Source organism: Gavialis gangeticus, unplaced genomic scaffold (genome assembly GCF_001723915.1).
Source record: "Gavialis gangeticus isolate Ggan-Ray unplaced genomic scaffold, GavGan_comp1, whole genome shotgun sequence".
NCBI lineage: Eukaryota > Metazoa > Chordata > Crocodylia > Gavialidae > Gavialis > Gavialis gangeticus.
In genome coordinates this window covers 90610068-90636476 of record NW_017728992.1, presented here as the reverse complement: position 1 = coordinate 90636476, position 26409 = coordinate 90610068, and the positions used below count along the sequence as shown (strand labels likewise).

The window sequence follows — 26409 nt, the reverse complement described above, 5'->3', positions numbered from 1 at the left end:
CACTGAGCAGAAATGAGTGACCAGTAGAGAGGTTCTCCTCCAAAACTTTGAATGGGACCTTTGATTCCAGATCTTACTGGTCCTCTGTTGTCAGCAAATATCTGTAAACCATATTATTGAAGTGTACTGTTTTCCATCTAGGTCTGGGCTGTCTGGAGAAGAGGTGGCCAGCCAGCCCATGGCATGTGTGCCACAAGTAGCACAGCCAGCAGCTGTGTTTGGGATGTGTCAGATAGGTGGGGCAGGGAGCAGAATGGCACTTGGAGATGGGGTGGGACTTAACTTGTATGCCTGCCAAAAAGGTTGACCATCACTGATCTAGATGAAGATGACAACTTACCATTGCTTTCATTTACTTTGTTAGCCCAAGTGTCAGAGGTCCACATTAGGGGATTTAAAGATTCTAACCTTGCTGATAAACCATGAAAGTGAGAACATAATCACAACCTAATGGAATTTGTATTTATTACAGGGTTTTTTTCTTTTTGTTTTGTTTTTAAAGAAAACTTGGAAATTACACACAAACTATTTTTAAAAAGTTAGGCTGCAAAGTCCAGCACCCAAAAGTAAAGAAATGACTTTTGAAAGCTGCTCCTTTTTTTATATGTACATTATCATAATCTCTTTAATTATATACTCACATATTGTTTCTCAATGTTTTCTTTTTCTCATCATTGCTTGGTGTGGTTCTAATCCTTGTTCAAATCCTGGGTTTAATTGGCTGTTGGGTTTTGCTACATTGCTTATTCCTACAGTATCTGAACACTTCACAAACAGAAATTACTTTTTCACTACACCATTTCACTAGTGAAAGGGGCATTATTGTCCCCATTCTGCAGGTATAGAACTAAGACACAGATTAAGGTAAAAAAAATAGTTGTTTATTTGGGGCATCAGAATTGAGAGACCTATGCCTGAATTTGCACTTCTGAGTATGCACTTCTGCCATTCTGATACTGGGGACCCAGGAAATGACAGAAATGCAATTAATGAAAGTGACTTTAGTAGTATCAGTTTTAGGAACTGTTTGGTGAAGGGAGGGATAGAATCAAATTCTCTAAATAGCACTGAACACCTTTAACTGTGAGCATATTCTTTCTTTTCTGTCAGTCCCCTGCCTCGTTCACTCCAGACCCTCCTCCAACTTCTGCCGCAGGTAAAACAGAATCTGGCAAACAATGGGTATCTTTACGCTGCAACCATGATTCATTCCTAAATTGAGCCCCTCCTGTTCACTGGAAAGATTACAGGTCACATGGAAAAAAATGTATTCATGTAATTATGCACTGTATCATAGTTCATCAGAACAATGGTGCCAAATTAAAGTTGCCCAAGCATTTCATATCTTTTGATTGCTTAATTTGAAACCTTAATAATAATCTTTTAGTATAGTTTTTACAAGTATTATATGACAAAAAAGTTTTTTTTGTGTGTTTTATAGTTTGTGAAATGGAGGTCTTCAGCATATTTCCAGGATTCCTGCTGCTATACTGGCCTATACTCTGATCCTGGTGAGTTTCTCAAGTTAAGAGGGAGGCAGTAAGTGAGTTATAGAAGTTATTGCAGAATCAGTTCTTCAGCAGGGTATTCAAGAGAGTGTACTGTGGGAAATGCCATCTTTTAAGTAAGATGTAAAGCTCATGTCCTCTCCTTGGTAAGCAAAACGTGTCCTTTTTTTCTTTTTTCCAAGAGTTAGGGTGTGAATCCAGGTGCTGTGGCCAAAATTCAGTTAAGATCATTATATTTTACCACTACTGTTTAAGTTGTACATAGCTGTAGTACATACTTAATGCCCTTCCCTAAACTGCTGTGTAATTTTAAACTCCACCATTAAACAGCTTCTGTATTCCACTTTAAATAGCTGCATTTCATTGATGCGTGAAAGGACTTTTCTCTGTCATTTACTTAATCAGGAGAGTTGTTTAATTTTCTAGCTTTTGTACAGCACTTTGATATGCTCAACTGAAAGATGTAATGGAAGTGCAAGACTGTATCATCTTTAATAACAGCTGTGGTTTTATGGATTGTTTTGGTCTTGGATGGTAACAAGTTTTAAACCTGCAAAACTTCTATGTATTTCTGTTACAGAGCATATGTTGTTAGAGCAGAGAATTTATTTGTTTTTATGTAAGAAACAAATTAGCTCAGCTATAACAAAATAGCCTAACTGAAAAAAACTGATTCATAACCATAATGCATATAGAAATAGTGGAACAAATGAGACATGAGAAAAAAATGAAACAGTTGTGAGAGAGAATACTATTAAGACAGGAAAGCAGATTTTCGTGCTGGTAAAGAAAGAAGTGTATGCAGTTTAATGTATATAGATGATCAAGTATATTAATAGGGGTTTTTTTCATCCCAGCCAGTGTGTATGTTTTGCTTCCCCAAATGAGGGTTTGTGCACTTTCAACTAGGATTGTTTACTTAAAGTGGAAGCAGTGATTTTTCACTGTATTGTGTAGTATATCACTGCTTAATAGCAGGAGCTCTGGGCCCAAGGGGTTACAAAGAAGCTAAACCAGTGATGTCATGTTTAGAAGCACCCTTGTCATAACTTTTGTCCTCTTCAAGTGGGATTGACAGTTCTCACATCTCACTAGAAACCTGTTCTCTGGGCCTTTGTCTATATGCATCAACATATGTACAAGTGGAGGAATTCTGTCTTCCAATACTGGGCAGAAAAAGCAGGATTCCCTCTCCCTCCCATTCCCCTTCCAGTTAAACTCTTTCTCCAATTTAAAAAGAAGCATCATATTTTAAGATAACTGTTTAGACTCTGGAGGCCAAACTTATTTGCAACTAATGCAGGCAAGAGATAAAGTCCTTCAGACTAATTTACTCTTGCTTACGGTAGGTAGAGTTTCTGCATCTGCCCTTTGAGTCTCTTGGGCTGGGAGGAGTTTTAATTAAGGAGTTCTGCTGCTGGGAGCCTCTGAAGGATGCAGGAGTAGACTTCATGGCTGTCTTGGCAGTGCACCCTTAGAAGGCACAACATTCATGTTTTGGGCTCTGTTAGCTCTCTGTAGTCTCCATCATCTCTTTTTGTTAGTGAAGTTATGGTTGCTTTGCATTAGATCTAATTTCCCCTCCCTCATTCTTCCCACTGCCTCCCTTTGCACCATCATGAGCTGGTGGTGAGAGACCTCAGGGATCTCTTCTTACTGGAACAGGATAGGCAGTTTCTCACTTGCATATAGAAAAGATAAATGACAAAAGAACAGATGAACTCAGTATGCTTTCTGTTATAGGTGTGATGGACAGGTAACAGAAGATTGTTCCACTTTGCTGTCAGAGAACCAGAATGACCGAGTGCTTCCTGCCTCCTACCAGCAGCCCCAGTGAACACCGCAGGGTAGAGCATAGTGGAGGTCTTGCTCGTACCCCAAGCTCTGAAGAAATCAGCCCAACAAAATTTCCTGGATTGTACCGAACTGGTGAGCCTTCACCACCTCATGACAGCCTCCATGAGCCTCCCGATATAGTGTCTGATGATGAGAAAGAGCATGGCAAGAAAAAAGGAAAATTTAAGAAAAAAGAGAAAAGAAGTGAGTAGACATTTTCTTATACCCGCCATGTGTGCGTTTCTTCTATATTTAAGAGAAACTTCCTGGAAGATGCTACCTAAGTTTTCAGCTCTTTTTTTTAAAATAAAAAAAGCTTTGCGCTTTGCTTTTGTTTTTTAAATGCAAGTGCACTATGTTCCAAATGGCTAATGTAAAGGTTTATCCAAAGTCTAAGTAGGTGCTGAGTCAGTTGTCTGGCATGATGCTCTTTTCATCCCATTATCTCCCCCTGCTGTGAGTGGGGAGTTCCCAAAGTGTAATGCCAAATAAAGGCTCTTTGACATAGTAGCAGCATGCTATCTAAAACAACGTGCTTTGGTTTCAAATATGTTTAATTGAGCAGGAGAGGATCTTTCAAAATTATAGAAACCAATTTGAATCTAAAAGTGGAAACTTTCTTCATGGGCTGAGGACAGTAAACTGAAGAACAGGTACATATATATTTTTTCTTATGGTTACTTAATCTAATCATGTATTTTGACTTAGTAGTATATTCCTACAGTGTCTTATTAAAAATTAGTAATACCCGAAGTGTAAAAGCAGATCTCAAGATCAGAATCTTTTAAAAAGCGACATGTAAAAAATGAAAGAAAGTGGTTCTTTAATTATAAAATCCATTGCTTAGCACAGAATCATTCCCCAGAACTTCAGTTTTCACTTAAATCCTCCCTCCCCCCCAGTTAAAGAAAATCTAACTGCTTCCACAGGTGCTAAGAACTCCAGCTTCAACAGGACTTCTTTGTTGATATAGTTAAACCTTGTGTATACCAATGCATGCTGCATATTGAAAACAGGAAACATGGACACAGATTGAAGCATATTCAGCTTTTATTATACCTATTTCTATTATTTTTATAATATCCTTCTTTACATATATGCCTCATGGTAATCTAGTTTAAAGGAAAGTGGAAAGGACACTGCAGTGACACAGCAGTGTAGCAAAGACAAATCTGATGCTGTGCACATTTGCCCTAATTGTTCTTTTTATAAGATATTACAAACTACTCCATGAAAGATTTAAAGCATTTTTTGTGATTTCAGAGTAGTTTTAAAGGTGTGAGGCAAATTTAGGCAGAACCAACTAAACCTTTGTACCTGAGAGGTAGTTATCCAGCATTCCACATTCTGTTAGTAAGCTGTGTACTGCTCAAAAGCTGTGCATGGTAGGTTGAATTATATGTGATGTTTTAAGTATTTTTAGTTACAACCCAACTGTTATCCCTGTAAAATTACATTTTAAATTATATGACTTTTTGGATTCAAACAGCAAAATGCCTCGGAGCAGGTGTTTTACTTAAGTTTATGCCCAAGGTCTCTTTAAAATGATATAATGCCATGGATTACAATAGCTCCCTTTTCAGCCTTGCTTTACAGTATACTTCGCAAATTTTAATGTTATTTTCAGTCTCTTCCAGCCCTAATTTTTGCTATACCATTTATTGTTTGTATTCAGCTTGCCCCAGTTTCCTGTCTACTCTCTATCCTTATAGCCCCTCAGCCCACATACAAGGCAGTACACAAGCTAGCTTGGTGTCATAAAAACTAAGATTTAAACAAATACAATTTCTAACAGAACAAATGTTTCAAAAAGCTCGGTCTTCCTCCTCTTTCTTGGATAGGAACATTGTGTAACTGTAGCAGATTCAAGTAATGTGTTTAATGCTTGACACTGAATGAAGGAAAGGAAGGGTGCTGTTTTCAGACTTTGTACATAAAATTCAAGATAGAGCAAATGTTTGTTTGGCTTACAATGTCAGTATATTAATGATGGTGTCAGCAGAACCTTTTATGTACAGAAACATTATGCCAACAGTCTTTGCTCGCTAATTAGTCAAATAGTATTACAAACTCTTTTAGAAAAGTTGTGGTAGGTGGAAATGAAGGGGCAGTTATCCTGACTGATTGGACTCAAGAGTAGACTTTTAGATGAAGCAGTTATTTGCAAAATGGTCACTGTTTCTACTGAACTGTTGCTATGTTTTTCTGTACATTAGTCTGGGAGATTTTTATCTCTGTAGTAATCTATTAGGGCTGTGCAAAGCTTCGGTCACTGGTCAACAAGTAGGAGGAGCGGGCCTACTTGCTCTTGTTCCCCTATACCCCAACATCTACAGGTAGACTTCCAGCTCCAGCTCAAAGTATCCAACTTTGGAAATGTACCTGCAATCTGCACTGCTGGCCACAATATAAAAGCATTTCTATTACCATCCTCAATTTAGGTTAGGAAGCAATGAAAGGGTAATTCTGTCCACCTCCTGATACAATCCTTGATTTCTCTGCAAAGTGCCAACAAAGATGGCTATCACAGTGTTTTTTGTGAGGTGGATGCTTGTTTATCTGGAATTGTATTGAAGCCATCAGTGACCAAACAGATGCTATTATTTAACAATATTTGATTTCTATTGATATTGCTAGTCTTGAGGTAGTGCTTTTAGGGAATAGCTCTGTATGCAGCTTTAGGATTTCTGAATTATACGTTTCTTGGTATTCTCTTACCTTGATGTTTATGTCTTAGTGAGGAGATCTAAAATTCTGCTTTTCCACATTCTTTTTCTGATGCATACTGTACCGTAACATTGATCTCTACTTTTCAAAAATCAGTACAGTCCTTTAAAATGAAAAGAAAATGAAGTGGAACACTTCAGTTTCTCGTGCTTCCTACACCCAGCAGACAGCAGTAGCCCAAATGTGAACTTGCACTTTGATGTGCTTTGCATGTTAAATGACATACTATGCCGTGATCTATTTGTAAGCTGGACACCAAAATGCCTGCTAAAAGACAAATCCTTTGCTAATTTTCCAAAGAAGAAAAAATTGGAAAGCTATTTACAGAAGGTAATTACGCATGTATCTCTGTCTCTTCTTGATACTTAAGGGACCTTTGTAAATTGATGGTAGAACCTCTGACGAATGGAAGCTGAATTTATATGTCAGTCGCACAAAAGCTAGTGTGCTCATTTTTCATTCCACCTCTTGCTGCTTGTTTAAAAGAGCCTATGATTTTTAAATGTGTTGATTGGAAGCAAGCAGAATGATCCAAAGAGCTACAATAAGGCTATGGAGCACGTAGATTATTTAAAACGGTTGCATCTATTACCTACTTCAGAGATATATCTGGCCCTTTTAAATTCAACCTTATTCTATTTAAAATAGAGGTGCACTGATAAAGATTTTTTTGTGTCATACAAATGGCAGATTATTAACCAGCCATATCAGCTGATACCGATCCAATAGCTCAGTTTTGGCAGGCTGTCGAGGGCTGCATGGGTAGCCCCACCCCTTGACAGGTGCCCTGCCCCCTGGTCACCATCTTGGGACCAACATCCCAATGTCTTGGGACCAATGTCCCAGGGCCAGCACCAGTGGGGCCCAAAGCGGGGCGCAGGCTGGCAGGGGTCTGTGGAGCTGAGCTGCACCAGCAGGGAGGGGGGAGCTGGCCTGGCTCCATAGAGCCCCTGCTGGCTGGGACCCCGCACTCCTGCCACCCTGCTCTGGGCCCCACCGATGCGGGTCCAGTGCTCCCACTGGCTCCCCACCCACTCAAACCCAGTGACCCCCAGCCCGGCAGTACAGGTGGGCGGCAGCATACAGCCCCGACCCCCCTGCTCGCCAACAGGGAAGAAGCTGGTGCTGAGTATGGGGAAAAGTGGCCCCTCACCTGCTGCGTGGCCGGCACCCACATTGCGAGCACTCATAGCCCACGTAGGGCTGTCCAGAGCAGGCACAGGCAGGCTGCAGGTGGCAGCAGTGTGGGGCACTGGCCATGGGGCAGGCGAGGGGCCACTTTTCCCCACAGTCAGCACCAGCTTGTAACCCAGCGGCAGGGCAGGATGGGCAGCAGCATTGGGAGGGATGGCTACAGGGAATTTTGGGGTGGCTGTAGCCTGCCCTGTAGCCCTGCCCCCCACACCGGGAAGAGGCCAGCTCAGCCCTCAGCCCTCAGCCTGCAGTGGGCAGCCCGCCCTCACCCCACACAGAAATCCAGGGGGCACATGCCTCCTCCAGGCGTGTGCACAGCAGCTGGGAGCTGCCCCCCCGCACACCTTCTGGTTGAGCTGCCCACAGTATCATCCCATGCCCTGCTGCACCCCAGCTGGGCAGCGCCTGCCTGTCCCACTCCCTCACTGTGGGAGCCTCCGTCTCCCCCCACCCACACCCTTTCCCTCCCCCCGCACAGACTTGCCAGCCGGATGCTGCTCTCCAGGCTGCCGGGCTGCATTCCTGGCTGCACACATGTTTTGGCTACACACATGCACATGGCATTTATTGGTGATGTTACTGGCTACATCGGCGACAGAAAGCTGATTACCGATAATATCAATTTTCCTTTTATCAGTGCCAGTCTGATATGGACTGATACATCGGTACATCTCTAATTTTAAAATAAACTAGAATACATTTCTGGTTCTTATAATCTAAATATGGACACAGTGCAAACAATGAAAAGATATTGGAGTCTGCAGACCAACTGAAACAAAAGTTCTAACAGATGGGAAAGGGTCTGTCCATCTCACTAGGTTGTTAACTTGGGTTTATAAAAACTGCTCTGTATGAGCTAGATTCAAGGTAGATAAACAGTGTTTAAACATGGATTTAACTTGAACCAAATCTTTTTTTTAATCTATTAAAGCTTTGGCGATCTTTGGTAAGGCTGCTGCTTACTAAAACATAACAATACTTTAAATAAAAAGAGGGCAAGCATACATGTTCACTGTTGAAATTTTAAAGGAAGTTAAATTACTGAAGTAGTGGAGGTCAGTGGCTAAGCACCTGGCACCACAGTTCAGCAATGTTATAAATAAACCTTTGTCAGCAGCCACTCTGATACAGGAGCAAAGAGTAGTTTGTTCGTTTTTTTACCTTACTTTGTTCATCTACCTCAGTTCAATGGCAAGTTCTTTCAATGCTGAGAAACCAGCTGGGAGTTAAGAAATCAGAAAGAAAGCAGGAAAGCAGTTTTCCGATCTGCGAGTAACAAATCCGAGTTTGAGAGGTGCTTCTATCTACTAGTTTGAAATCTGAATGTAAACAGTAAAGAGAAACAAGCAGTTCAGTTCACTAACTGCAGATGATGCCACTTTGCTTAATAAATCAGGTAGTTTTTTTCTTAGCTTTTCAATGTACGTAAGGTAATTATGCTTGCAACTCAATGACTGTGAATATCATGCAGTAATTTTATTCACTGAAAAACTCGCCAATTCTAAAGGATCAGGTTTTAGATGCTTTAGGAATAAAGGGGGAGAAGGGGAATGGGGAGAGAGGTATTCATACTTTCTGGATCTCTCTCCCACATGAGGGGTGTGTTGTCGGGGAGACCATGGAGGATATGCTGACCAAGTAACTATCGTTTCTTTAGTATATGGCAAAATTCTGTATCTCTACCATACTTTATTTGCTTTACAGTTTGGAGATTTGTATGGTAAAATTACAAAGATCTGCTGTCCATAAAGCAGCATGTGTAAAGTATGCCTTGGGCTTCCCGAGCCTTTAGAGCAGCCCAGCACAGGGAAGGGTACAAAAGAGTTTTAAATTCACAAGAGCTCTTTATGCTTTGAATTCTGTGCTGCACTGACAAAAGCAGCAGCATGGACTTTCACCCCAGCTGTCTTCTCTAAGTAATGTATAAGTTAAATAATAGGCCTGTAAGAAATGAATGCCCTCCTCCTTCATGCAAACAGCAGAGTTCATGGTTAATAGAATAACATGAAGAAAACTGCATGTCCTAGTATCACATGAGAGCTAAAGCTGGTTATCCAGAAGTTGAGGGGAGTTAAGAACTGCAGACCACGTGTAAGGTATTTCCTTTTTTTTTAACATACTTCATATTTACCTTCACTCTCAGGACGGTTTAAGGTGAAAACCTACAATTAATTAGGTAGGAAGGTTCTTTTTAAAACCACCTTTAAAGTTTTACCTGCTCTTGCCTGAAGCGTGGGCAGGGATAGCTGCAAAGGTATAATGTATAGCAACTCACGCACATATTTCACACACAGTACCTGGCATTCTGCAGCTGAAGCACAGTATTATTGCATTGCGACTATAGACTCCCAAGCTCTCGAATAGGCTCTACAAGGCAAACGTACTGCTATGCAAGTATATTTGGAATAACATTATGTCTCTAATGGACAGTAAGTTTTTTCCCTTTGATTATATTGTTGTCTAAGGCTAGAATTTTAATATTTTTTTACATTCATCTTAAGAAGAGTCTTAACATTTTCAAAAAGGGAGTGGGCAATTAAGTGACTCAGCCCTTTGTTAGAGATATAAATATGTAGATTATCTCTCTTAAAAGTGACTCAGACTATTGATTAAAGGAACTATACTATACACTGCCAGAGAATTATTTTATTTTGCATTTCTTAGACTATTAAGTGAGCAAATAACAAACAAGATGGGCATTGTTGTATTAAGTATGTGTTTAAAATATCAAACATTTAAGTATGTGATGTGTTTTTTCATAACTGGATGAGATTATGCAACACTGGATTTAATATTTGTTCTACTTTGTAGAATGTAAAATGGATCTTCTGAAGCATTGTACGGGCAGGCACCATGTCCTGCTTCCTACTGTATTTCCCTGGTTTTCTTCCTCCTAGATCTTGCTTATAAATTAAAATGGCCTGTAACTTTCTCCCCCTTGCTTCTCATCTCTTTTTCCAATAGCGGAAGGCTATGCTGCTTTTCAAGAGGACAGCTCTGGTGATGAAGCTGAAAGTCCTTCTAAACTGAAGCGGTCCAAGGGAATTCATGTCTTCAAGAAGCCCAGCTTTTCCAAAAAGAAGGAAAAGGATTTTAAAATAAAAGAGAAACCCAAAGATGAAAAACATAAAGATGACAAACACAAGGAAGAAAAACATAAAGAGAAGAAGTCAAAAGACTTAACAGCAGCAGATGTTGTAAAACAGTGGAAGGAAAAGAAAAAAAAGAAAAAGCCAACTCAGGAGGCAGAGATACCTCAGCAAGATGTTCCAAGTCATAGACCTGTGTTTGGGATTCCTTTGGCTGACGCAGTAGACAGGACCATGATGTATGATGGCATCCGCCTGCCAGCAGTTTTCCGTGAATGTATAGATTATGTAGAGAAGTATGGAATGAAATGTGAAGGCATCTACAGAGTTTCAGGTATACTGGGCACACCAAGTATATGGCATACCCAGGCTATTGTTCCCTTTGTCTAACTTTGTCTATGTCAGAAATACAGTTGCTGTGGTGGTTGAGTTGAAAAACGTTCTAGGATCCTCACCAGTGTATCTGGAGATGGATAAACCCAGCCTTGTGGAGCAAGGAGAGGAAAGGGTTTATCAGATGTGTACTGAATCTCTCCTTTCCTGGCACAGCCACCATTGTGCCATTTTCACGATTCACTGACTACTGTGGCTAGCCACTTGCTGAAAGTGGCAACAAAAACATATGCGAGTCAGTCTTTATGATGGGATGGAAAATACACATGGAATATGCCTTTATGTCTGCCTTAATGCCTATATCTTTTGGTTGGCACTTGCTATTATTTTGAATAGGTTATTGTTACTCCTACTTTAGTAATAAGACATTATACTAGGTGATGGATATAGAGATCTGGTGGGAAATTTAGGAAATAAACAGGCATGCTCCTAAATGTGCCTTCCTCAGTCCCTTGCATTATAATTTCCTTCTGAAAATAAATTTCTTTTTGTTTTCAGTAAATCTACTAATAATGTAGAGCAGCAGTTAAGAGTTTCAGCTTTGATTTGTCGAAAAGCATTAGTAGTAGCAGCACAGTAATTTACAGCTTCGATCATTATTGTTAATGGCTTGTATATGTAATCCATTAACACTGACTTATGTATAAGTAACAATGATTTCAGCCAAGTTAATTATCAGCTGAGTTTGACTTAGGAAGTCTACCAACAGTGTTTATAGTTTAAATATTCCAGCTGTGGAACACGACCTGTTTAAAGGAAAAGAAAAAGGAGATTGGGAAGAGCATTTCAAGCCAAGTGTGTATCATCTAAATATATAAAACAATACATGGAACTAATCTGAAAGGCTTTATCAACAGGTAAAGCCACTACAAGTAAAAATGTATTAGGGGTGCATATATACGGCAAAAGTAAAATCAGCCTCTCAGCCCTTGCATACCAAAGTATTCTCATCACAGCATCTTCTAGCATAGTCACTTCTTTCTGTGACCCATTTTTGATGGTTGAGATTTCCATTTCTTTTTTCTAGTGCCCTCCTCTATACATGTTTATGTAGGGTATAGGATGATTCAAACTCAGCTAGATCGCCAGATTGGAATCCTTCTCTTTATTATGTAGCTTTACGAAGAGGCTCATGCAGTTCAATATGAGGCTCATGCAGTTGAATCGAAGTCTAAGCAATAGCAGCAGAAACAGTTACTCTGGCAGTTGAGTGCTGGAGACTTGCTCTTCACGGTGATCATTTACCTTGGACAGCATTTTAATTCGCAAAATGCTGCCCTGTCTGGGACTTTTTGACATGAAACACTTAGAAAAATCCACGCAACTTTACAGCTGTATTAAAATCCTCAGTTTAAAATTCCCCTGTACAACTCTACAGCAGTCTGAACCTAAACCTTCCGCTTAATTGAGAGAGAGATTTTCCTCATTTGTGTTTGGAGATCAAGACCATGCAGATGAATAATGTACTTAAAATACTGACTGGAGATTTTTCTAGTCATACAATACAAGCATACCTTTTTTATATAGCTAGTGCTTCACACCAAGAATCTTACCTTACAGGGGAACCTCCAAGGAGAGATGGTTTTGTAACCTTTACAAAACCATCCCAATATGGAAAAGCAGTGGCTTCTTCCATACACATACTTGTGCTCACAAACAGGATCTTTGCTTCAGCAAAACTATATTGCCACATCAAAGAGGAAGTCAGTATTTTGTGACTTCAGGGGACTTAAAAAGAAAATAGATGTGCTTACATGCATCAGTGCCCATTTTAGTCTTGATGTCAGAGGTATTGAGCACATAGCCCTACTAGAATTGATTTGGTTTAAGGTTTTTGTTCCTGAGCTTTGTTTTGGGTCCAGAGAGACAAATATTAATCTAAAATTAAACTGTGTGGAACTAAGGAGACAGGAGCAGGAATAAGGCTTTGTAAAGCCAAATGATTTACATTTTCAAAGTGGTCTCTGATTTCTAATCTGAATGTTTTAGGAATAAAGTCAAAGGTGGATGAGCTGAAAGCAGCCTATGATCGAGAAGAATGTCCCAACCTGGAGGAATATGAGCCCAATACTGTAGCCAGCTTGCTGAAACAGTATCTGCGTGAACTGCCAGAAAATTTGCTTACCAAAGAACTGATGCCCCGTTTTGAAGATGCTTGCGGAAAGAGCAATGAGGCTGAGAAAGTTCAGGAGTGCCAGCGGTTGCTGAAGGAGCTGCCTGAGTGTAACCACCTCCTGATTTCTTGGTTAATAGTGCATATGGACCATGTTATTGCAAAGGAACTAGAAACAAAAATGAACATCCAGAACATTTCTATAGTGCTCAGCCCTACTGTCCAGGTATGTGCATACCCAGCAAAAACTTTGTCCTAGCAAGACGTTTTCTCTCTGAGGCAGGCAGGCAGGAATGGGATAAATGGTAGGGTTCAGTTAAATTGCAGGTTTTCTTAAATACTTGTCAGGCCTTCTCATTTCCCACCCTCCCCCTCCCCCCCAGCACACACACGTTTTCTTCATATGACCTGGCAAACACCACTGTTGTGGGCTTTCAAGTATAGTTATATTATTAAAGCATTACAAACGCTGCTTTAATAAGAGATAATAAGAATACTGGAGTTCAACCCTCAACACCAATAGGTTTGTGCACATACTAAGAATTTGTTAGAGTCGGCTGTTCAGTGACAAGTCATTGCCCAAGAGTATATTATTGCTTAATGTGTGCATCAGGCTGGTCAGTCCAGTTTTGTAAACCCACATCTGCCTAATGAAATAACTTCCATAGTAAGAGCTGGCTTCCAAATTCATAAAAAATGAAATGTGAGATTTCTGAACCATTATAGCTGTTGTCATGCTTTAACAGCCTGGAGTCCTGCAGATGCACTTGGAACTGGAGTTTCTGCTGCAGGATGCTTTGTTTTTCATTGGGCATCTTTTTAATAAAAACCTACCTCCTTATATAATAATCTAGGTGTGAGGCCCTTGGGCAGGAGGAGGGTTTGCTATTACTCACTGGTATTTTCTGTGCCAGTCCCAATTCTCCCTCTTCTACCAGACAAGCACAAATTATTGCAAAACAACTCATACCCTATCATGTTTTGTTTGAATAGATTCAGGGGATGAAATCAGTCACTTGTTTTGAGACAATTCTGTGAATTTTAGCTTGACAGATAGTATCAAATCAAATCTAGCATCAGAGTAGTGAATACGACAGTAGCAGGTCTTTCCAAAATATTGTGTGACCAGCTTTTTCCCTGTTTAAAATAACTGAGGAGGGTTAGAGGATGCGTGAAATCTGCTGAATTACTGGGGAGAAATAAAGAACGTAGTTATCCAACAGGCATAACTCTTTATCTTTAAATACTTTGTAATGTTGCTAGTAGCTCTAGAAAGAGAATCTTGTTGGATTATACTAAAATGCTGCAAGCACTATCTTAGCTGAAGACAGTATATGTAAGGGACTATAATAATCTGTATTTTAGTAAATACAGTGTTTGTTAGCCAGGTTGTGGTGGCTTAGTAGGGTTATACAGTATTTTGCCTAAGAACCAGTTTCTGGATGTTCCTGACTCTCAGCCCATTGTAAATTAGTAGTTTAAGGCGGTGATACAGTCTGCAATTAAGAAGTTAATAATTCTGTTGTACACAGTTACAATATCAGACAATTATTCTCATTTTTCAGGAAGCTCTAGAGGAAAACGTTTTTATGGATGAAAGACAAATGTTTGTTATTTAAAATGTAGTAATTTTCTTGTTAGTTCTCCTGTGTGTTGCTAGTAATGACTCAAGTGTAAGGGACCTATCAAATTCACAGTTTTGCAGTTTTCACAGAAACAAATTTGGTAGGTTCCCTGTGGAAAAGCCCAGTCCCCGCAAAAAAGTCTGGGGACTATGAAAAAGCGGGAAAATGGCCAGCAAGCCTGCCGAGGGAAGGCAGCTGCAAACAGAGGTGTGAAGCCCTGGCATCCTGAAGGGGGGGGCAACAGAGCACGGCAGGGGGGCATGCCTCTGATTGACCAAGTGGCCCCAGAAGTCCCACCCCCTCCCTGGATATTGACAGATGGCTATCTGTCAATCTCTGGGGAGGGGCAGGACTTCTGGACTCCCTTGGCCAGAGGCATGGGGGGGGCCCACTGCGCTCAGACTGCAAAGTCTGGAGGCACCTGCCATAAATTCGGCAGGTCCCTACTTATCTACACAGAGCGAGAGAGCAAGAGAAGCATAATAAGCTAACAGATTTCTCTGTCTATCATCTATAAAACTAACTGTTAACATTGCAGACCACTTCCAAAAAATTAAGCTTGGAAAGAAAAGTTCTTATACCTCAAGGGAATTAGAAAAGGGAGAGACAGCCCAGTGAAAACAGAATGAATACTTCCTTGAGGTCAGCAGCAGGTCTTTTAAGACATTTTTAAACCAGCTGTTGAATCTGCAGTAAGTCATCTGAGTTAGCTGTCTTCAAAGATCAAGAAAAAGCAGTAGTCTCATCAAAGAAGATAATCTTTTGAGTTAGGATACAAAATAAACTAAAAGACATAGTATTAAAAAATCATTTTCTGAACCAACATTTTGACTCTCCTTTCTTCCCAGATCAGCAACCGTGTCCTGTATGTATTTTTTACACGTGTCCAAGAGTTCTTTGGGAATGTGACTCTAAAGCAGGTGACGAAACCCCTTCGCTGGTCTAATATGGCAACAATGCCAGCTCTGCCAGAAACACAAGAAAGCATTAAAGAGGAAATCAGGCGCCAGGTTTGTTCTGCCTTCAGTACACCTGTCTACTGTCCACCTGTCTACTGTACAGTACAGTACACCTGTCTACTGTACTGTACCTCTACTCTACCTGTACTGTACTCTACCTGTCTGCTGTACTGTACAGTACACCTGTCTACTGTCTGGCTGTCTACTTTGATTATTATGTTGCTGATTTATGTGAGAGGCAGCGATTTCTTAGGGTGATAACTTTTATTGGACCAATGGCATAGGTGGAATAGAGTGAGACAAGCTCTTGAATTCAAAACGTTCTTTTCCAGGTCTGAGGAATGAAAGCCAGAGCTGTGTAGTAAAAAACAGCTGGAAGAGTAGGGAGAGAAATTCCCAGGGATAGCAAGCAAACAATTAGCAGAAGACAAGAAGCTAACTGGGAGATTAAGGCTTATCAAAAGGGAGGAGGGTCATTATCATGTTTATTGTTTAGGCAGAATTCAGAAATCAGGTAGGTTATTTATAATGTGTCATAAAACCAATATCAGTGTTAAATCCTTAGTTCTTAGTGTCTAGCCAACTTATGAATTTTTGTTCCAAAGGTTGCCTTTTAAGCATGAAGATATCAAGGTTAGAGAGGATAGTGAAATCAGAGGGGGAGTGGTCATTCTGTGATAATTGTGCTCCTAATAGTGTATCTGTGTTTCTGTCTTGTATATGTTTCTTCTGTGAGAGTTTAGTTTCACCCATATAGTTGCCATGAATGCAATTGTTGCACTGGATCAGATATTTTGCATTTTGGGAAAGGCATATGTAGGAACCACGGATTTTGAGGCTAGTTTTGTTATGGGGAATCTTGGCTGTATTGGCAGTGAAGATGTGTTGACAAGTTAAGCATTTCTTGCTAAAGGAAGGCTCTGTGTGAGGAGTTTGATTCCACGGATCAGTTAGGAAAGATTAGGGCAGGGATGGGCAAAATGCGGCCTGCCAGGCCATTCTATCCGGGAATCTGATTTTCAGTTTGAATTGGCTGGGATTTGGAAAGGCCTGTTTTGTGATGAGAAACAGACAAAGAGCTGAATGGGGGAAGGAAGCATGGAGAGAATGAACAGTACAGGAGGAAGGAATGAGTAACGGCTGCATTAACATCACAGTTAAATGTGAGCAGGGTGATGTGTTTACTAAGCACTTTCTACAACCAAAATGAAAGATATGATAGCATGAAAAATAACTATTTTAAGCCATGAAAGCGTATATAATGTCCTTGCATTCCAGTGACTGGTGAATGCGATGCTTTTGGTCTTGTTTCTAGGAGTTTCTTCTGAACTGTTTACACCGAGACTTGCAGGCAGGGATAAAAGACTTATCCAAAGAAGAGAGATTATGGGAGGTGCAAAGAATTTTAACAGCCCTCAAAAGGAAACTAAGAGAAGCTAAGAGACAGGTGCGTAATTTTCATTTCATTGCTAAGAATTTACATCACAGACACTACATATTTTTAAACAGGTCAGCGAACCAACTAAAGGCTTCTTGTAACGTCCTACTATAGCTTCATTGTTGCATACAATTAACATTACGTTAAATCCTTGCCAGTACCACACTGCAGGAAACTGAGGAACGTGAGTCTGTTAGAAGTATTCTATGATAGTGGAAATGCATTTCATGTGGATTTATAAAGAATAAGTTTTGCTCTGGGATTTTAATTACCTTCCTGCCAATGAATGCTGAACATAGGTTCAGTAAGAAAGGGGCTGAATTTGCTCATTCCACTGAATTTATTTCCCAAAATGCCTTAGAACTGTACTTATATCCCATTGCTTATTTCTCAGGCTTCTGTTACGTTGAAATTGAATCTTAGGAATCTGGCACCTTACTTTTGTATGGCATGTCCTGCAGTAAAACAGCATGTAACTGAATGTCTATCTTGGACAGCCTGCTTGCTGCATGTTTTGCTTGCCCAAGAATGAGTAAAGTACAGCAGCTGTCCTTTAAACTATCGTCTTTCCCCAAAAGGTGCATAAATATTTAGCTTTACAGAATGATATGGTTTAAGACCTCAGCAGAAACATCTGTCATGACAGTGACAGATGCTGTCTTTGGACAAGTCTGTTCAGGATTCTGTTACATAATGCATGGTATGATTGTGTCAGGGAAACCATTTTAATCAAACTTCTATCTTTCAGGAGTGTGAGACTAAGATTGCTCAAGAAATTGCCAGCCTTTCTAAAGAGGATGTTTCTAAAGAAGAAATGAATGAAAATGAAGAAGTTATTAATATTTTACTTGCGCAGGTAGATAGTGTTTTAATCCCCTTATTTTCCCTAAATCCTCTGGATTTGTTATTCTTCTGTCAGCATACCAGGAAAGCCAATTTTGGAACAGGGGACTAAAGAGATGTAAATGTATTCCACGGCTACTGAAGACATTTTTGCTTGTTAGTAAAAGGGGCTGTTGTGTTCTGTTATTAACTATGTCTGCACCATAACAGCCCCCCCTACGGTGCCTATGTGGTAGGGCAAGGGGGTTCAGGACTGTGGATGGAGTGACTGGCAGGTTGTAGGGATATGCCTAAGACAAACACTTTAACAGGTGCTGAAAACAAAGCACTGTGGCTTATGAAAAGTATAGCTTTCTATTGCATACTTTTTTTTGAAATCAGTAAAACAATTTTCTTGATCTAGTTAACAATGTCAACTATTTTGCTGAAAATGGAGACCATCCTGTTATGCAAGCATGTCCAGTCTGAGTAATGTCTCATTTTGGCATCAATAAATGAAGCTTGGAAGAAGGGAGTGTAATCACAACTTCTCCCCCTAATCTGACTCCTGCTTGGTAGTAAATCATGATGTACCTTTTCAAATTTTGTCTGGAAAGCCTTGATATATAAGGCTGGTTTTTGAAGGCTGTGAACAGAAAGGGTAATGTGGCACAATGGAGCATTTAGCCTTGATGCCACAGAGTTACATTTCCTTTAAATTCTGTTAAAGTGCTTTAAATCATCCCAACTACTCTGGAACCAGGGACTTTTTCATGGGAGATACCTCTTAACTCCAACACAAACCCTTGCAGTCTCCTTGAAAGTCATTTTAAAATGTACCTTTACATCTCTGAAAGTACATCCCTAAGACAATGATTCGTAACCAGGGTGCCACAACACCCTGGGGTGCTTTGAGACTTTTTAAGAGTGCTGCAGGATTCCACACAGTGTTGCCATTGTTAGGTTTGCAGATATGATTCACAAGATAGGACCAGAGATTTCAAACGGGAATCCACAGCATGAAAAAACATTCTGCCCTACTGTAGTCTTTTTGGGTTCTTTGCAGAAAATTACTCTACTTTTTTCTGCAGTCAAAAAAGATGGGCTACCAGCAGCTGGGGACAAGGCCTACTGCAGAATTCAGGATCCCTGGACCCCGATAGACACAGCCATTAGTGGCAGCCTCCCAGCTCTGCACTGTGAGTGCAGCTCTCTAGTACCACCCACTGGCTTCACACCACTGTTTGATGAGAGCCCCACACATTCACATGCCCCTGGCTCTGTGCTGATGTCTAGCCAGAGCTCCAACACAACTATCCAAATGCCAACCTGTGCCACCACCCAGCCCCAAGTGGATCCAGCCTAGAAGGAGCCCCTGAAGTCTGGATCCAGCCTGGGGTCCCCAGGGTGAGTTTGATATGCTTGGTTTAATGTAACAAGTGAATCCTGTCATACTGGAAAAGTTACTTCATAGGTAGCTAAGTAAGTTATGCAGACTTTTCAAAAACTTGTATTTGCTTCATTTGAGACAAAGTGATGTGCTCTTTGTTCTTTGCTCACAGCCTCTTTGTGTAAGTTTATAATTTGCTTGCTTAAGACCAAAAGGGTGAAGCAAACAATGTGCTGTAAGGGGACTAGATCTCTGAAACAGGAAGGAAAGGGCACTTTTCCTAATGGGCAAGTTTGGGGACATATAGGAGATATGGCAACAAAGGAATTAGTGCCACACTACTTGTAACAGGGAGTGGGAGGAAGGTACTCAGCATTTTTCTTTTTTCCTTCATCTCAAACCTCCATTTTTGGCCTTTCCTCCACCTACTGTTGCATCCACTCCCTTCCCATCTCTTTGGCCCTTCCGTCACAACACTCTTCCTCTCTGCAGTAATTCTTGCCAGTCATTTCTGTCATAACATTTTAATTGATGACCTGTCTGCTTCTGTAATGGACCCCAGTGCTTCCCCTTTTGATTTGAACTTTGGCACCTACATCTCAGGAGCACCATATCCCAGCCTTGCACTTCCTGGCTTATGCTGGAGTTTGGACACCACTGTGCACCAGAGAACACACAGGAATTCAGTAAGCAAAGCAAATGTTACTTGGTCCCAGGCTTATTCTGGCTCAGCAGGCTGGTGGGCAAGCAGAGTAGGGGACTGGCAGGTCTCTCATGCTATGTAAACAATAGGACAGGCCACCACTCTGAGCAGTTAGAGTCATTTCCAGTGACAAGCCTGTCCAGTCGCTCCTGAGGATGTGGCAGTGGAAGAAATACTCATTTGTAGCATGTTCCTTATAGACTGTAAATCCAAGACCTCACAAGAAGAACTGATTGATTATTGCAGGAGAATGAGATCTTGACAGAACAAGAAGAGCTACTGGCAATGGAGCAGTTTTTACGCAGACAGATTGCCTCTGAGAAGGAAGAGATAGACCGCCTCCGAGCAGAAATAGCAGAAATTCAAAGGTAAAGAGGAGCCTGCTTGATAACCCCCAGCAGGCGAGAGTTTTTGTACTATGAGAGTTTCCTTATTTATACCTACTTTTCTATAAAGAATGGGGTTTTCCAAAGCGTTATAGAAACTGTAAAAGAACCTAGGGAAGATCCTTGATTCTCTACCAAAGTGCCATGGCACCCCAGAGCGGGTCTTGAGCTCCTTTCAAGGGTGCCCCACAATGTTGGCACTGTTAGTTATGTGCATATGATTGACCAGATAAACCTAGAGATTTCAAACAGGAAAACATAGTGTTAAAACATTCTACTATTCTGTTTTTTCTGAGTTCTCTGCAACAGAAATATTGCACTAATATTTTTCTATGGTCAAAAAAAGAGTGAAAACTAAGAAGTGGCATTTTCCAGTAATGCCTGGAGTCCACTGGGGAGTGCCTTGAGTTTGAGAACGACTGCTGTAGACTATCCACAGCGTGGCATAGTAGATTTCATTGCAGTAAGGGAAATCACACCTAATAATCAAAGAACCTGTTGCCTCTATGAACAGATTTTTTCCTCGCATCAGAATTTGCTGTAAGAAAAGTTTCATTTCCTACCTCAGCAGGGAGGTGCTTCCAGAGCTGCTTTTCCTCTTGTAGTTCTGGGAAACTTACATTTGAGCAGGGCTTAACCTTAAGGTTTCCTTTGCCCTTCAGTCGCCAGCAGCATGGTCGAAGTGAAACCGAGGAATATTCTTCTGAGAGTGAAAGTGAGAGCGAAGATGAGGAGGAGCTGCAGATAATCTTGGAAGATTTGCAAAGGCAAAACGAAGAGTTAGAGGTGAGTAAATTTTACCTTTGTGCTTCTTGCTGGCTTCCTGCCTTTCGCTCTGCAGAGAAGCTTTGTTACTTAATTGAAAGAGTTGCTTATTCTCATTGAGTGAACTGGAAGAGTCCCAGGCTCCAGAGCCCTGCATCATGTGCAGTCATTTAAACGTGTGAAGTGGATATAAAACATCTGAATTGGTCGTGTTCTGTGCAGGCTGCAGGATCCTCTGGAAGGGAGGGTTCCTGTGTGGGCAGCAGCTCTGTTCCATTCAGGCAGCTACGCCTGGTTTTTTTCCTTCTCTGTCCTGAACGTGACTTTTCAGTAAAAAGGAATCGGAACTCTTGGTAGAGGTGATCTCTTTTATTAGTCCAACTAGATATTTGCAAAAAAATTCTTTATTTGCAAGCTTTTGGGTACATGTGCCCTGAGTTCTCTGATCTTAGCCACTTCTTCCACTAGTGGGTGAGAACCTCTCTCCAGATGCTTTGTGTGACCTGTTTTGAGGCATAATTTGGAGTACAGAGGGGCAAGACCCTTAGGAGTCAGCTTTTCTTTGCATCAGTCTTACATTTGTGGTTTGAATAGAGCTCCTCAATTGGCTAAAATAATGTGAAGGCCCATTCATCATTCCTAAGGCCCTGTGCCTGGGATGTTATGGTGTCTTTGATTAGCACTTTTCAGACATGAGAACTTGCACTTCAAACCCTGTGTCATTTACTGTTTTAATTTTATTACTGGTGAGAAGACTGGCACAGAAAGGTGAAGTGACTGAGCTGGGAACATGGCCCAGGTTTCAGGACTGCCTGTCCCTGTGTGATAGTGACCAGCTGGATTTGAACTGTTTGGCTACTGCTGGACCACATTTGTAACCCAGATTAAAGTGTGTCGCGGGGGGAGTGTTGTACAGCTTTAAAAAGGCAGTGGTCTTTTTGTGCTTCCTAAACAGGAGAGCCTCTTTGCAAGCATGGAAATCATTGCTCTCTTTAAAACAGCTTTGCTTGTTTATATGGTTATTCCTGACAGAAGAAAACAAGCAGTGTCAGCACTCATTTACATATAAAGTGCCTGTTGGACTTGTCCTATGTTCAGATCCCACATGCTGACTAGTATTGAATTCAAAGGGCAGTTTAAATAATCATTAGTGTGTTCTGCTAGGTGTTAGGTGTGTGGGTGCAGGGATGGATACTAGAAGCGTTTGTTTTTCATGTCAAAATGTAGGTTTGGTGCCTGCAGCTGTTTGTTCTGTTGTCACACAAGCCATCTCCTCTAGACGGGCGACAGCCTTTTTGCAGGTGCCACAAGTTAAGCTCCCCTCCCCCTCTCCCAGCAGTAACCTGCTAGTTACTGCCCTGGGGAGCCAGAATGGATGCAAGGGGCAGTGTTCAGCAGTGCAGAACAGAGCAGCAGCAGGATACTGAATTTGGCAGCATCTGTAGGGCCAATGAAGTCTTAACCTGGCAGTGACAACTCTTGCAGAACTATCCTGGTGCCATGCCACTCTGCATGGCTGAAGGCTTCAACCTCACCACCTGCAGGGCCTGGTGAAGTAGTGCCTTCAAAGCCAATGAACAGAGCCTTAAACCCTTGGGCAGCCCAAGGAGGTGGCACTAGGAGGCCTCTGGAGCACAGTACTCTCTCCTCCCTGAGCAGCTCCTTCAGCAGGAACTCTCTTAAGGGGTTTGCCCCAGTTGCACCTTCAGGATCTGAGGCACTCCATGGGGCAGTGGGATGAGGTGTCCCTGAGGGCTGGCTTCCCAGGCAGTGCCACCCTGTGGGCTCCTACTGTCATCAAGGGCTGAGGACTGTTTGTGGGGCAATGGCACTGGTACCCCAGGTGGGAGTGGGATTTGGGGCACTGAGGCTGGAGGGTTCAGGGTGGGATCTGGCTGCATGTAGGGTGCCTGCTGCATTCCTGGACTACCCAGTGCAAAGGTTGGCAAAGGATGATGAGGCTATCCTCACTGCGCTCCCTGGACTCAGCTTGCTGCCAACATATAGGTCTTCATCTGGGACTGCCAGGCTGGGCTGAGCCCAGGCAGAGGTATAAATAATAATGTTGCACCCTGGGCAAAACCACCCTGTGCTCTGAGTATGGGGTGGGGAGGGGGTGATCTGACCTGCCAGGTAGCCAGCTCCTCTGGCCAGGCTGAGGTTGCAGTAGGTGAGCAGGGAAAGGGGAGGCAGGGCAGGGGCATGATGAGCCCTGCTACTCTGGCCCCTCCGCCAGCACAGTGCAGACCCAGTGAGCTGCAATGCCCCAGACCCTGCCGTAATCCTCCCCTCTCTTCCCTGCCCCCAGCCCTTGCTCTAGTCTCTGGAAGGTTAGTTGTCCATGAGTTTGTTTCCTAGTAGCTCCTGTGCGGGTGTTTACATACAGTCTCCCATGTTAGCACAGCTTACAGCATACAAAGCCCAATTAATGATTGGGTGGCTGTGGAAGTTACTGAGTCTGTGCAGTTGTTCTTAGGCAAGTGATACTTTTCTTCCCGCTTGCTCAAAAGATAAAGAACAACCACCTGAACCAGGCGATTCATGAGGAACGAGAGGCCATCATTGAACTGCGGGTGCAGCTCCGGCTGCTCCAGATGCAGCGAGCAAAGGCTGAGCAGCAGGTGCAGGAAGATGAAGAGTCAGATAAGCGTGGAGGGGGTTCTCAGCAGCAAAGAGACAGTGTCCTGGAGACAAAAGCAGCTAAAGAGCAGCCAAAGGCAGTCAAGGAGCAAGTCAAGCCATCGCCAAGCAAAGACAGGAAGGAAACTCCCATCTGATCCTCCTCGGGGATTCAGAGAATCAACTGGACTGAGCAAGGACTGTGCAACTTACTGTAATTCTGAAGCTACAACTGCACAAATGGATAATGGCTGTGTACATGATGTAAAGAATCTTATCTTTTAAACCCTGGAGACGTTAGTCTCCTTCATACTTGTGGCTTCTACCCATCACGCTCAGGTGAGTTTGGAGGGGCCAGAAGAGTTTTCCAGCTAATGTCAGATGGTATCAAGACTGACACGCTTCTGGTGACTTACAATAATTCAGTAATGGTTTTATTTAAGCCAAAATAATGATTTGCTTTCATCAGAGCAGAGTTGGAAGATCTCCCTTCCAATAACCCACCCACAATCATTAATTATTTGCCCTGTGGCTCTGTTGATTCTCATTCATTTCTGTTTATCTACTCACTCTTGCTTGTGCCTTTTATACCTAATGCAGATTATACAAGGGAGCTTTAAATTATTTCCTGATTGGCTAAAAAAACTGAAGGCTTATCACTGTTACCTAACAAATGCCCTCCTACAATTCTACAATGTACTAAATAATTTTTTTTTTAAGTCTCACAAATGATATTTGTCCCTGTCCAGTGGAAACACTCATCAAGCGCTATTGAAGTCCTTTGACAAGATAATTAACCCATTTGCTGGTTTGGAAACAAGCACTTGTCTCTATTGTGTATGCTGTATTCATGCTGCTAGCATAGAGCAACAGCCTTCTCTTGTTTAGAGAAAGGGGCCTTTTGCAAAGGTTTCATCCCTCTGGTCAGTACACCTCTGACTGATGCGCAGGTTAGTAGAGCGGAGGGATTAGGTTGCTTGCTTAAGTTCTCATTGGCCAATCAAGCAATATATATTCAAGTCATCCATTGCTTTCCAGAGAAGCCTGAGAAAAGATGCCCAGTGGAAAAAGCAGGGTTCAGCAATAGACTTTATTTTTTTCTTTTCGTAAGAGTAACTGTGATTTGCTTTTGGTTTAGCTATTTACTGCTACCAGCAATCAAAGGCCTCCATAAAAGCTGGGATTTTAGGGGCATTTTTAGTTTCAAATGTACTCATTTATATCAGTTCATCTAAACAATAGTCCTGAGACTGGTCAGGGATAGTTAGCTCAGCTATTGACAATAACTCCGTAGAGTGCACCATGCCTACTTTATTTCTAGAATCTGGATATTTATTTTCTGCACGTGTTGGACGTGGTTGTATTCTTTACCTATTGCACTGTTGTGAATCATTGGCCATGATTTGATTTTGTACAAATAATGCTTTGATATGTTATAGAAAACAGCATAATATTTTTTTAAAAATTTGGAGAAAAGAATTTATAAAAGACTGAAAATGTGGTCAGATGACAAATGTAAACTTGTAAAGTGTTCTCTCTCCCTTGCCTCTCTGTTACATGCATTTTATATTTGTTGGCAATATTTAAGCTTTTTTTTGTTTTAAATTCATACTAATTCCTATCAAGTTGTCATGAATTTTTCTAATTGGTGTTCTTCAGACAAATCTCTTAATAATGGTTAACTTTTCTTTTGTTAGGACCATATTTATCAAACAAATAAATTCAACAGCCATTTGAAAGACAGTTTTTAATTTATCTACCTCACAATATATGTTCATGTTTCTAAAGCAGCCTAGAGTACTTGGCATGCACAGCTTTCGTCATTGTGTGAGGGGTTTGTAGTAGTAAATGTGTTATATTTAGGCTACATCATTAGTGTCTAGATTGGTCTCTAAGGATGATCACAGCACTAATTCTCAAGCTCTGCTGAAACTTGTCAAGTTTTGGAAAAAAATCTTGGCTTGGAGCCAATTAAAGCAGAACAAAACCATCCTTTTAGTTATGGCCTTTTGTTGAGACTTTTCCCTGGAGCAGTTGCCAACTACTGCCAGGTGTCTGCCACTGTCCTCTGAGGGTTAGGCCTGAAGTTCGTGCTTTCGTACAGGAATTCATTTTTTAAAATTATTCTGACTATAAATAAACCAACTTTCTACAGTATTCTATATTTGGGGACCTCTGCATTCCTAGGAAAAGGTGTTTAATGTTTTTTAAGGGGGAGAGGAACAAAGCAGACTCTGTATCCTTCCTTAATGCTAATTCATAAAACCTTTCCTTAAAAAGTTACAAGGGATGAATTTTTGGTTTGTATAATTGTAAGTCATCAGTTAATTCAGAGTATTTCCATCAACAAATGTTTAATCTGTCCATTTATACATACAGACAGGATCTGGTACTAATACTGAAGGGACCATTTGTCTGAGATCAAGCAGGCTGCAGTGGAACAGTGCTAGATCTAATTTTTTTTTTTGAAGATCACATCTAATATTTAGTCATTATACTATCAAGCTGATTTTTAATTGGACAGCATTTGCAAGTGATCTGGGCAGTGTAAAATAAGGTACCTTATCCTGGGAACACCCGAAGGTGCCTTATAATAAAATTAACAAAAGCTGCAGTAGACCCCCTCAGGCCCCAGGGGAGGCATACCCAGGCCAAGGGTCAGGGAGGATCTAGTCAGGCAACTTCTGCAGGGACTGGATGTATTTAAATCAGCTGGTCCTGACAATCTCCACCCCAGACTGCTGAGGGAATTAGCTGAGGTCATTGTGGGACCCCTGCCACAGCTTTACGAGCACTGGTGGTGCTCCGGTGTGGTGCCAGAGGACTGGAAGAGGGCCAATGT

The 26409-nt window shown here is 41.5% G+C and overlaps 1 protein-coding gene across 2 annotated transcripts in view; it reads left to right on the top strand.

Annotated features, from left to right (window-relative positions):
• RALBP1 (ralA binding protein 1) overlaps positions 1-23817 on the top strand; it is a 47894-nt gene extending 24077 nt beyond the window's left edge. Inside the window, exons 2-11 of one of the 2 annotated variants that reach the window (XM_019525402.1) lie at positions 1442-1511; positions 3252-3548; positions 10230-10688; positions 12737-13086; positions 15334-15495; positions 16760-16891; positions 17631-17738; positions 20044-20165; positions 20846-20969; positions 23459-23817. In XM_019525402.1, coding sequence (XP_019380947.1) covers positions 3305-3548; positions 10230-10688; positions 12737-13086; positions 15334-15495; positions 16760-16891; positions 17631-17738; positions 20044-20165; positions 20846-20969; positions 23459-23725 — 1968 coding nt within the window. In that variant the 5' untranslated portion in view covers positions 1442-1511; positions 3252-3304 and the 3' untranslated portion in view covers positions 23726-23817. Of the gene's footprint in view, positions 1-1441; positions 1512-3251; positions 3549-9493; positions 9695-10229; positions 10689-12736; positions 13087-15333; positions 15496-16759; positions 16892-17630; positions 17739-20043; positions 20166-20845; positions 20970-23458 lie in introns of those variants that run through there. The other variant, XM_019525409.1, reaches the window with a different exon arrangement.
• Positions 23818-26409: the final 2592 nt, after the last annotated feature.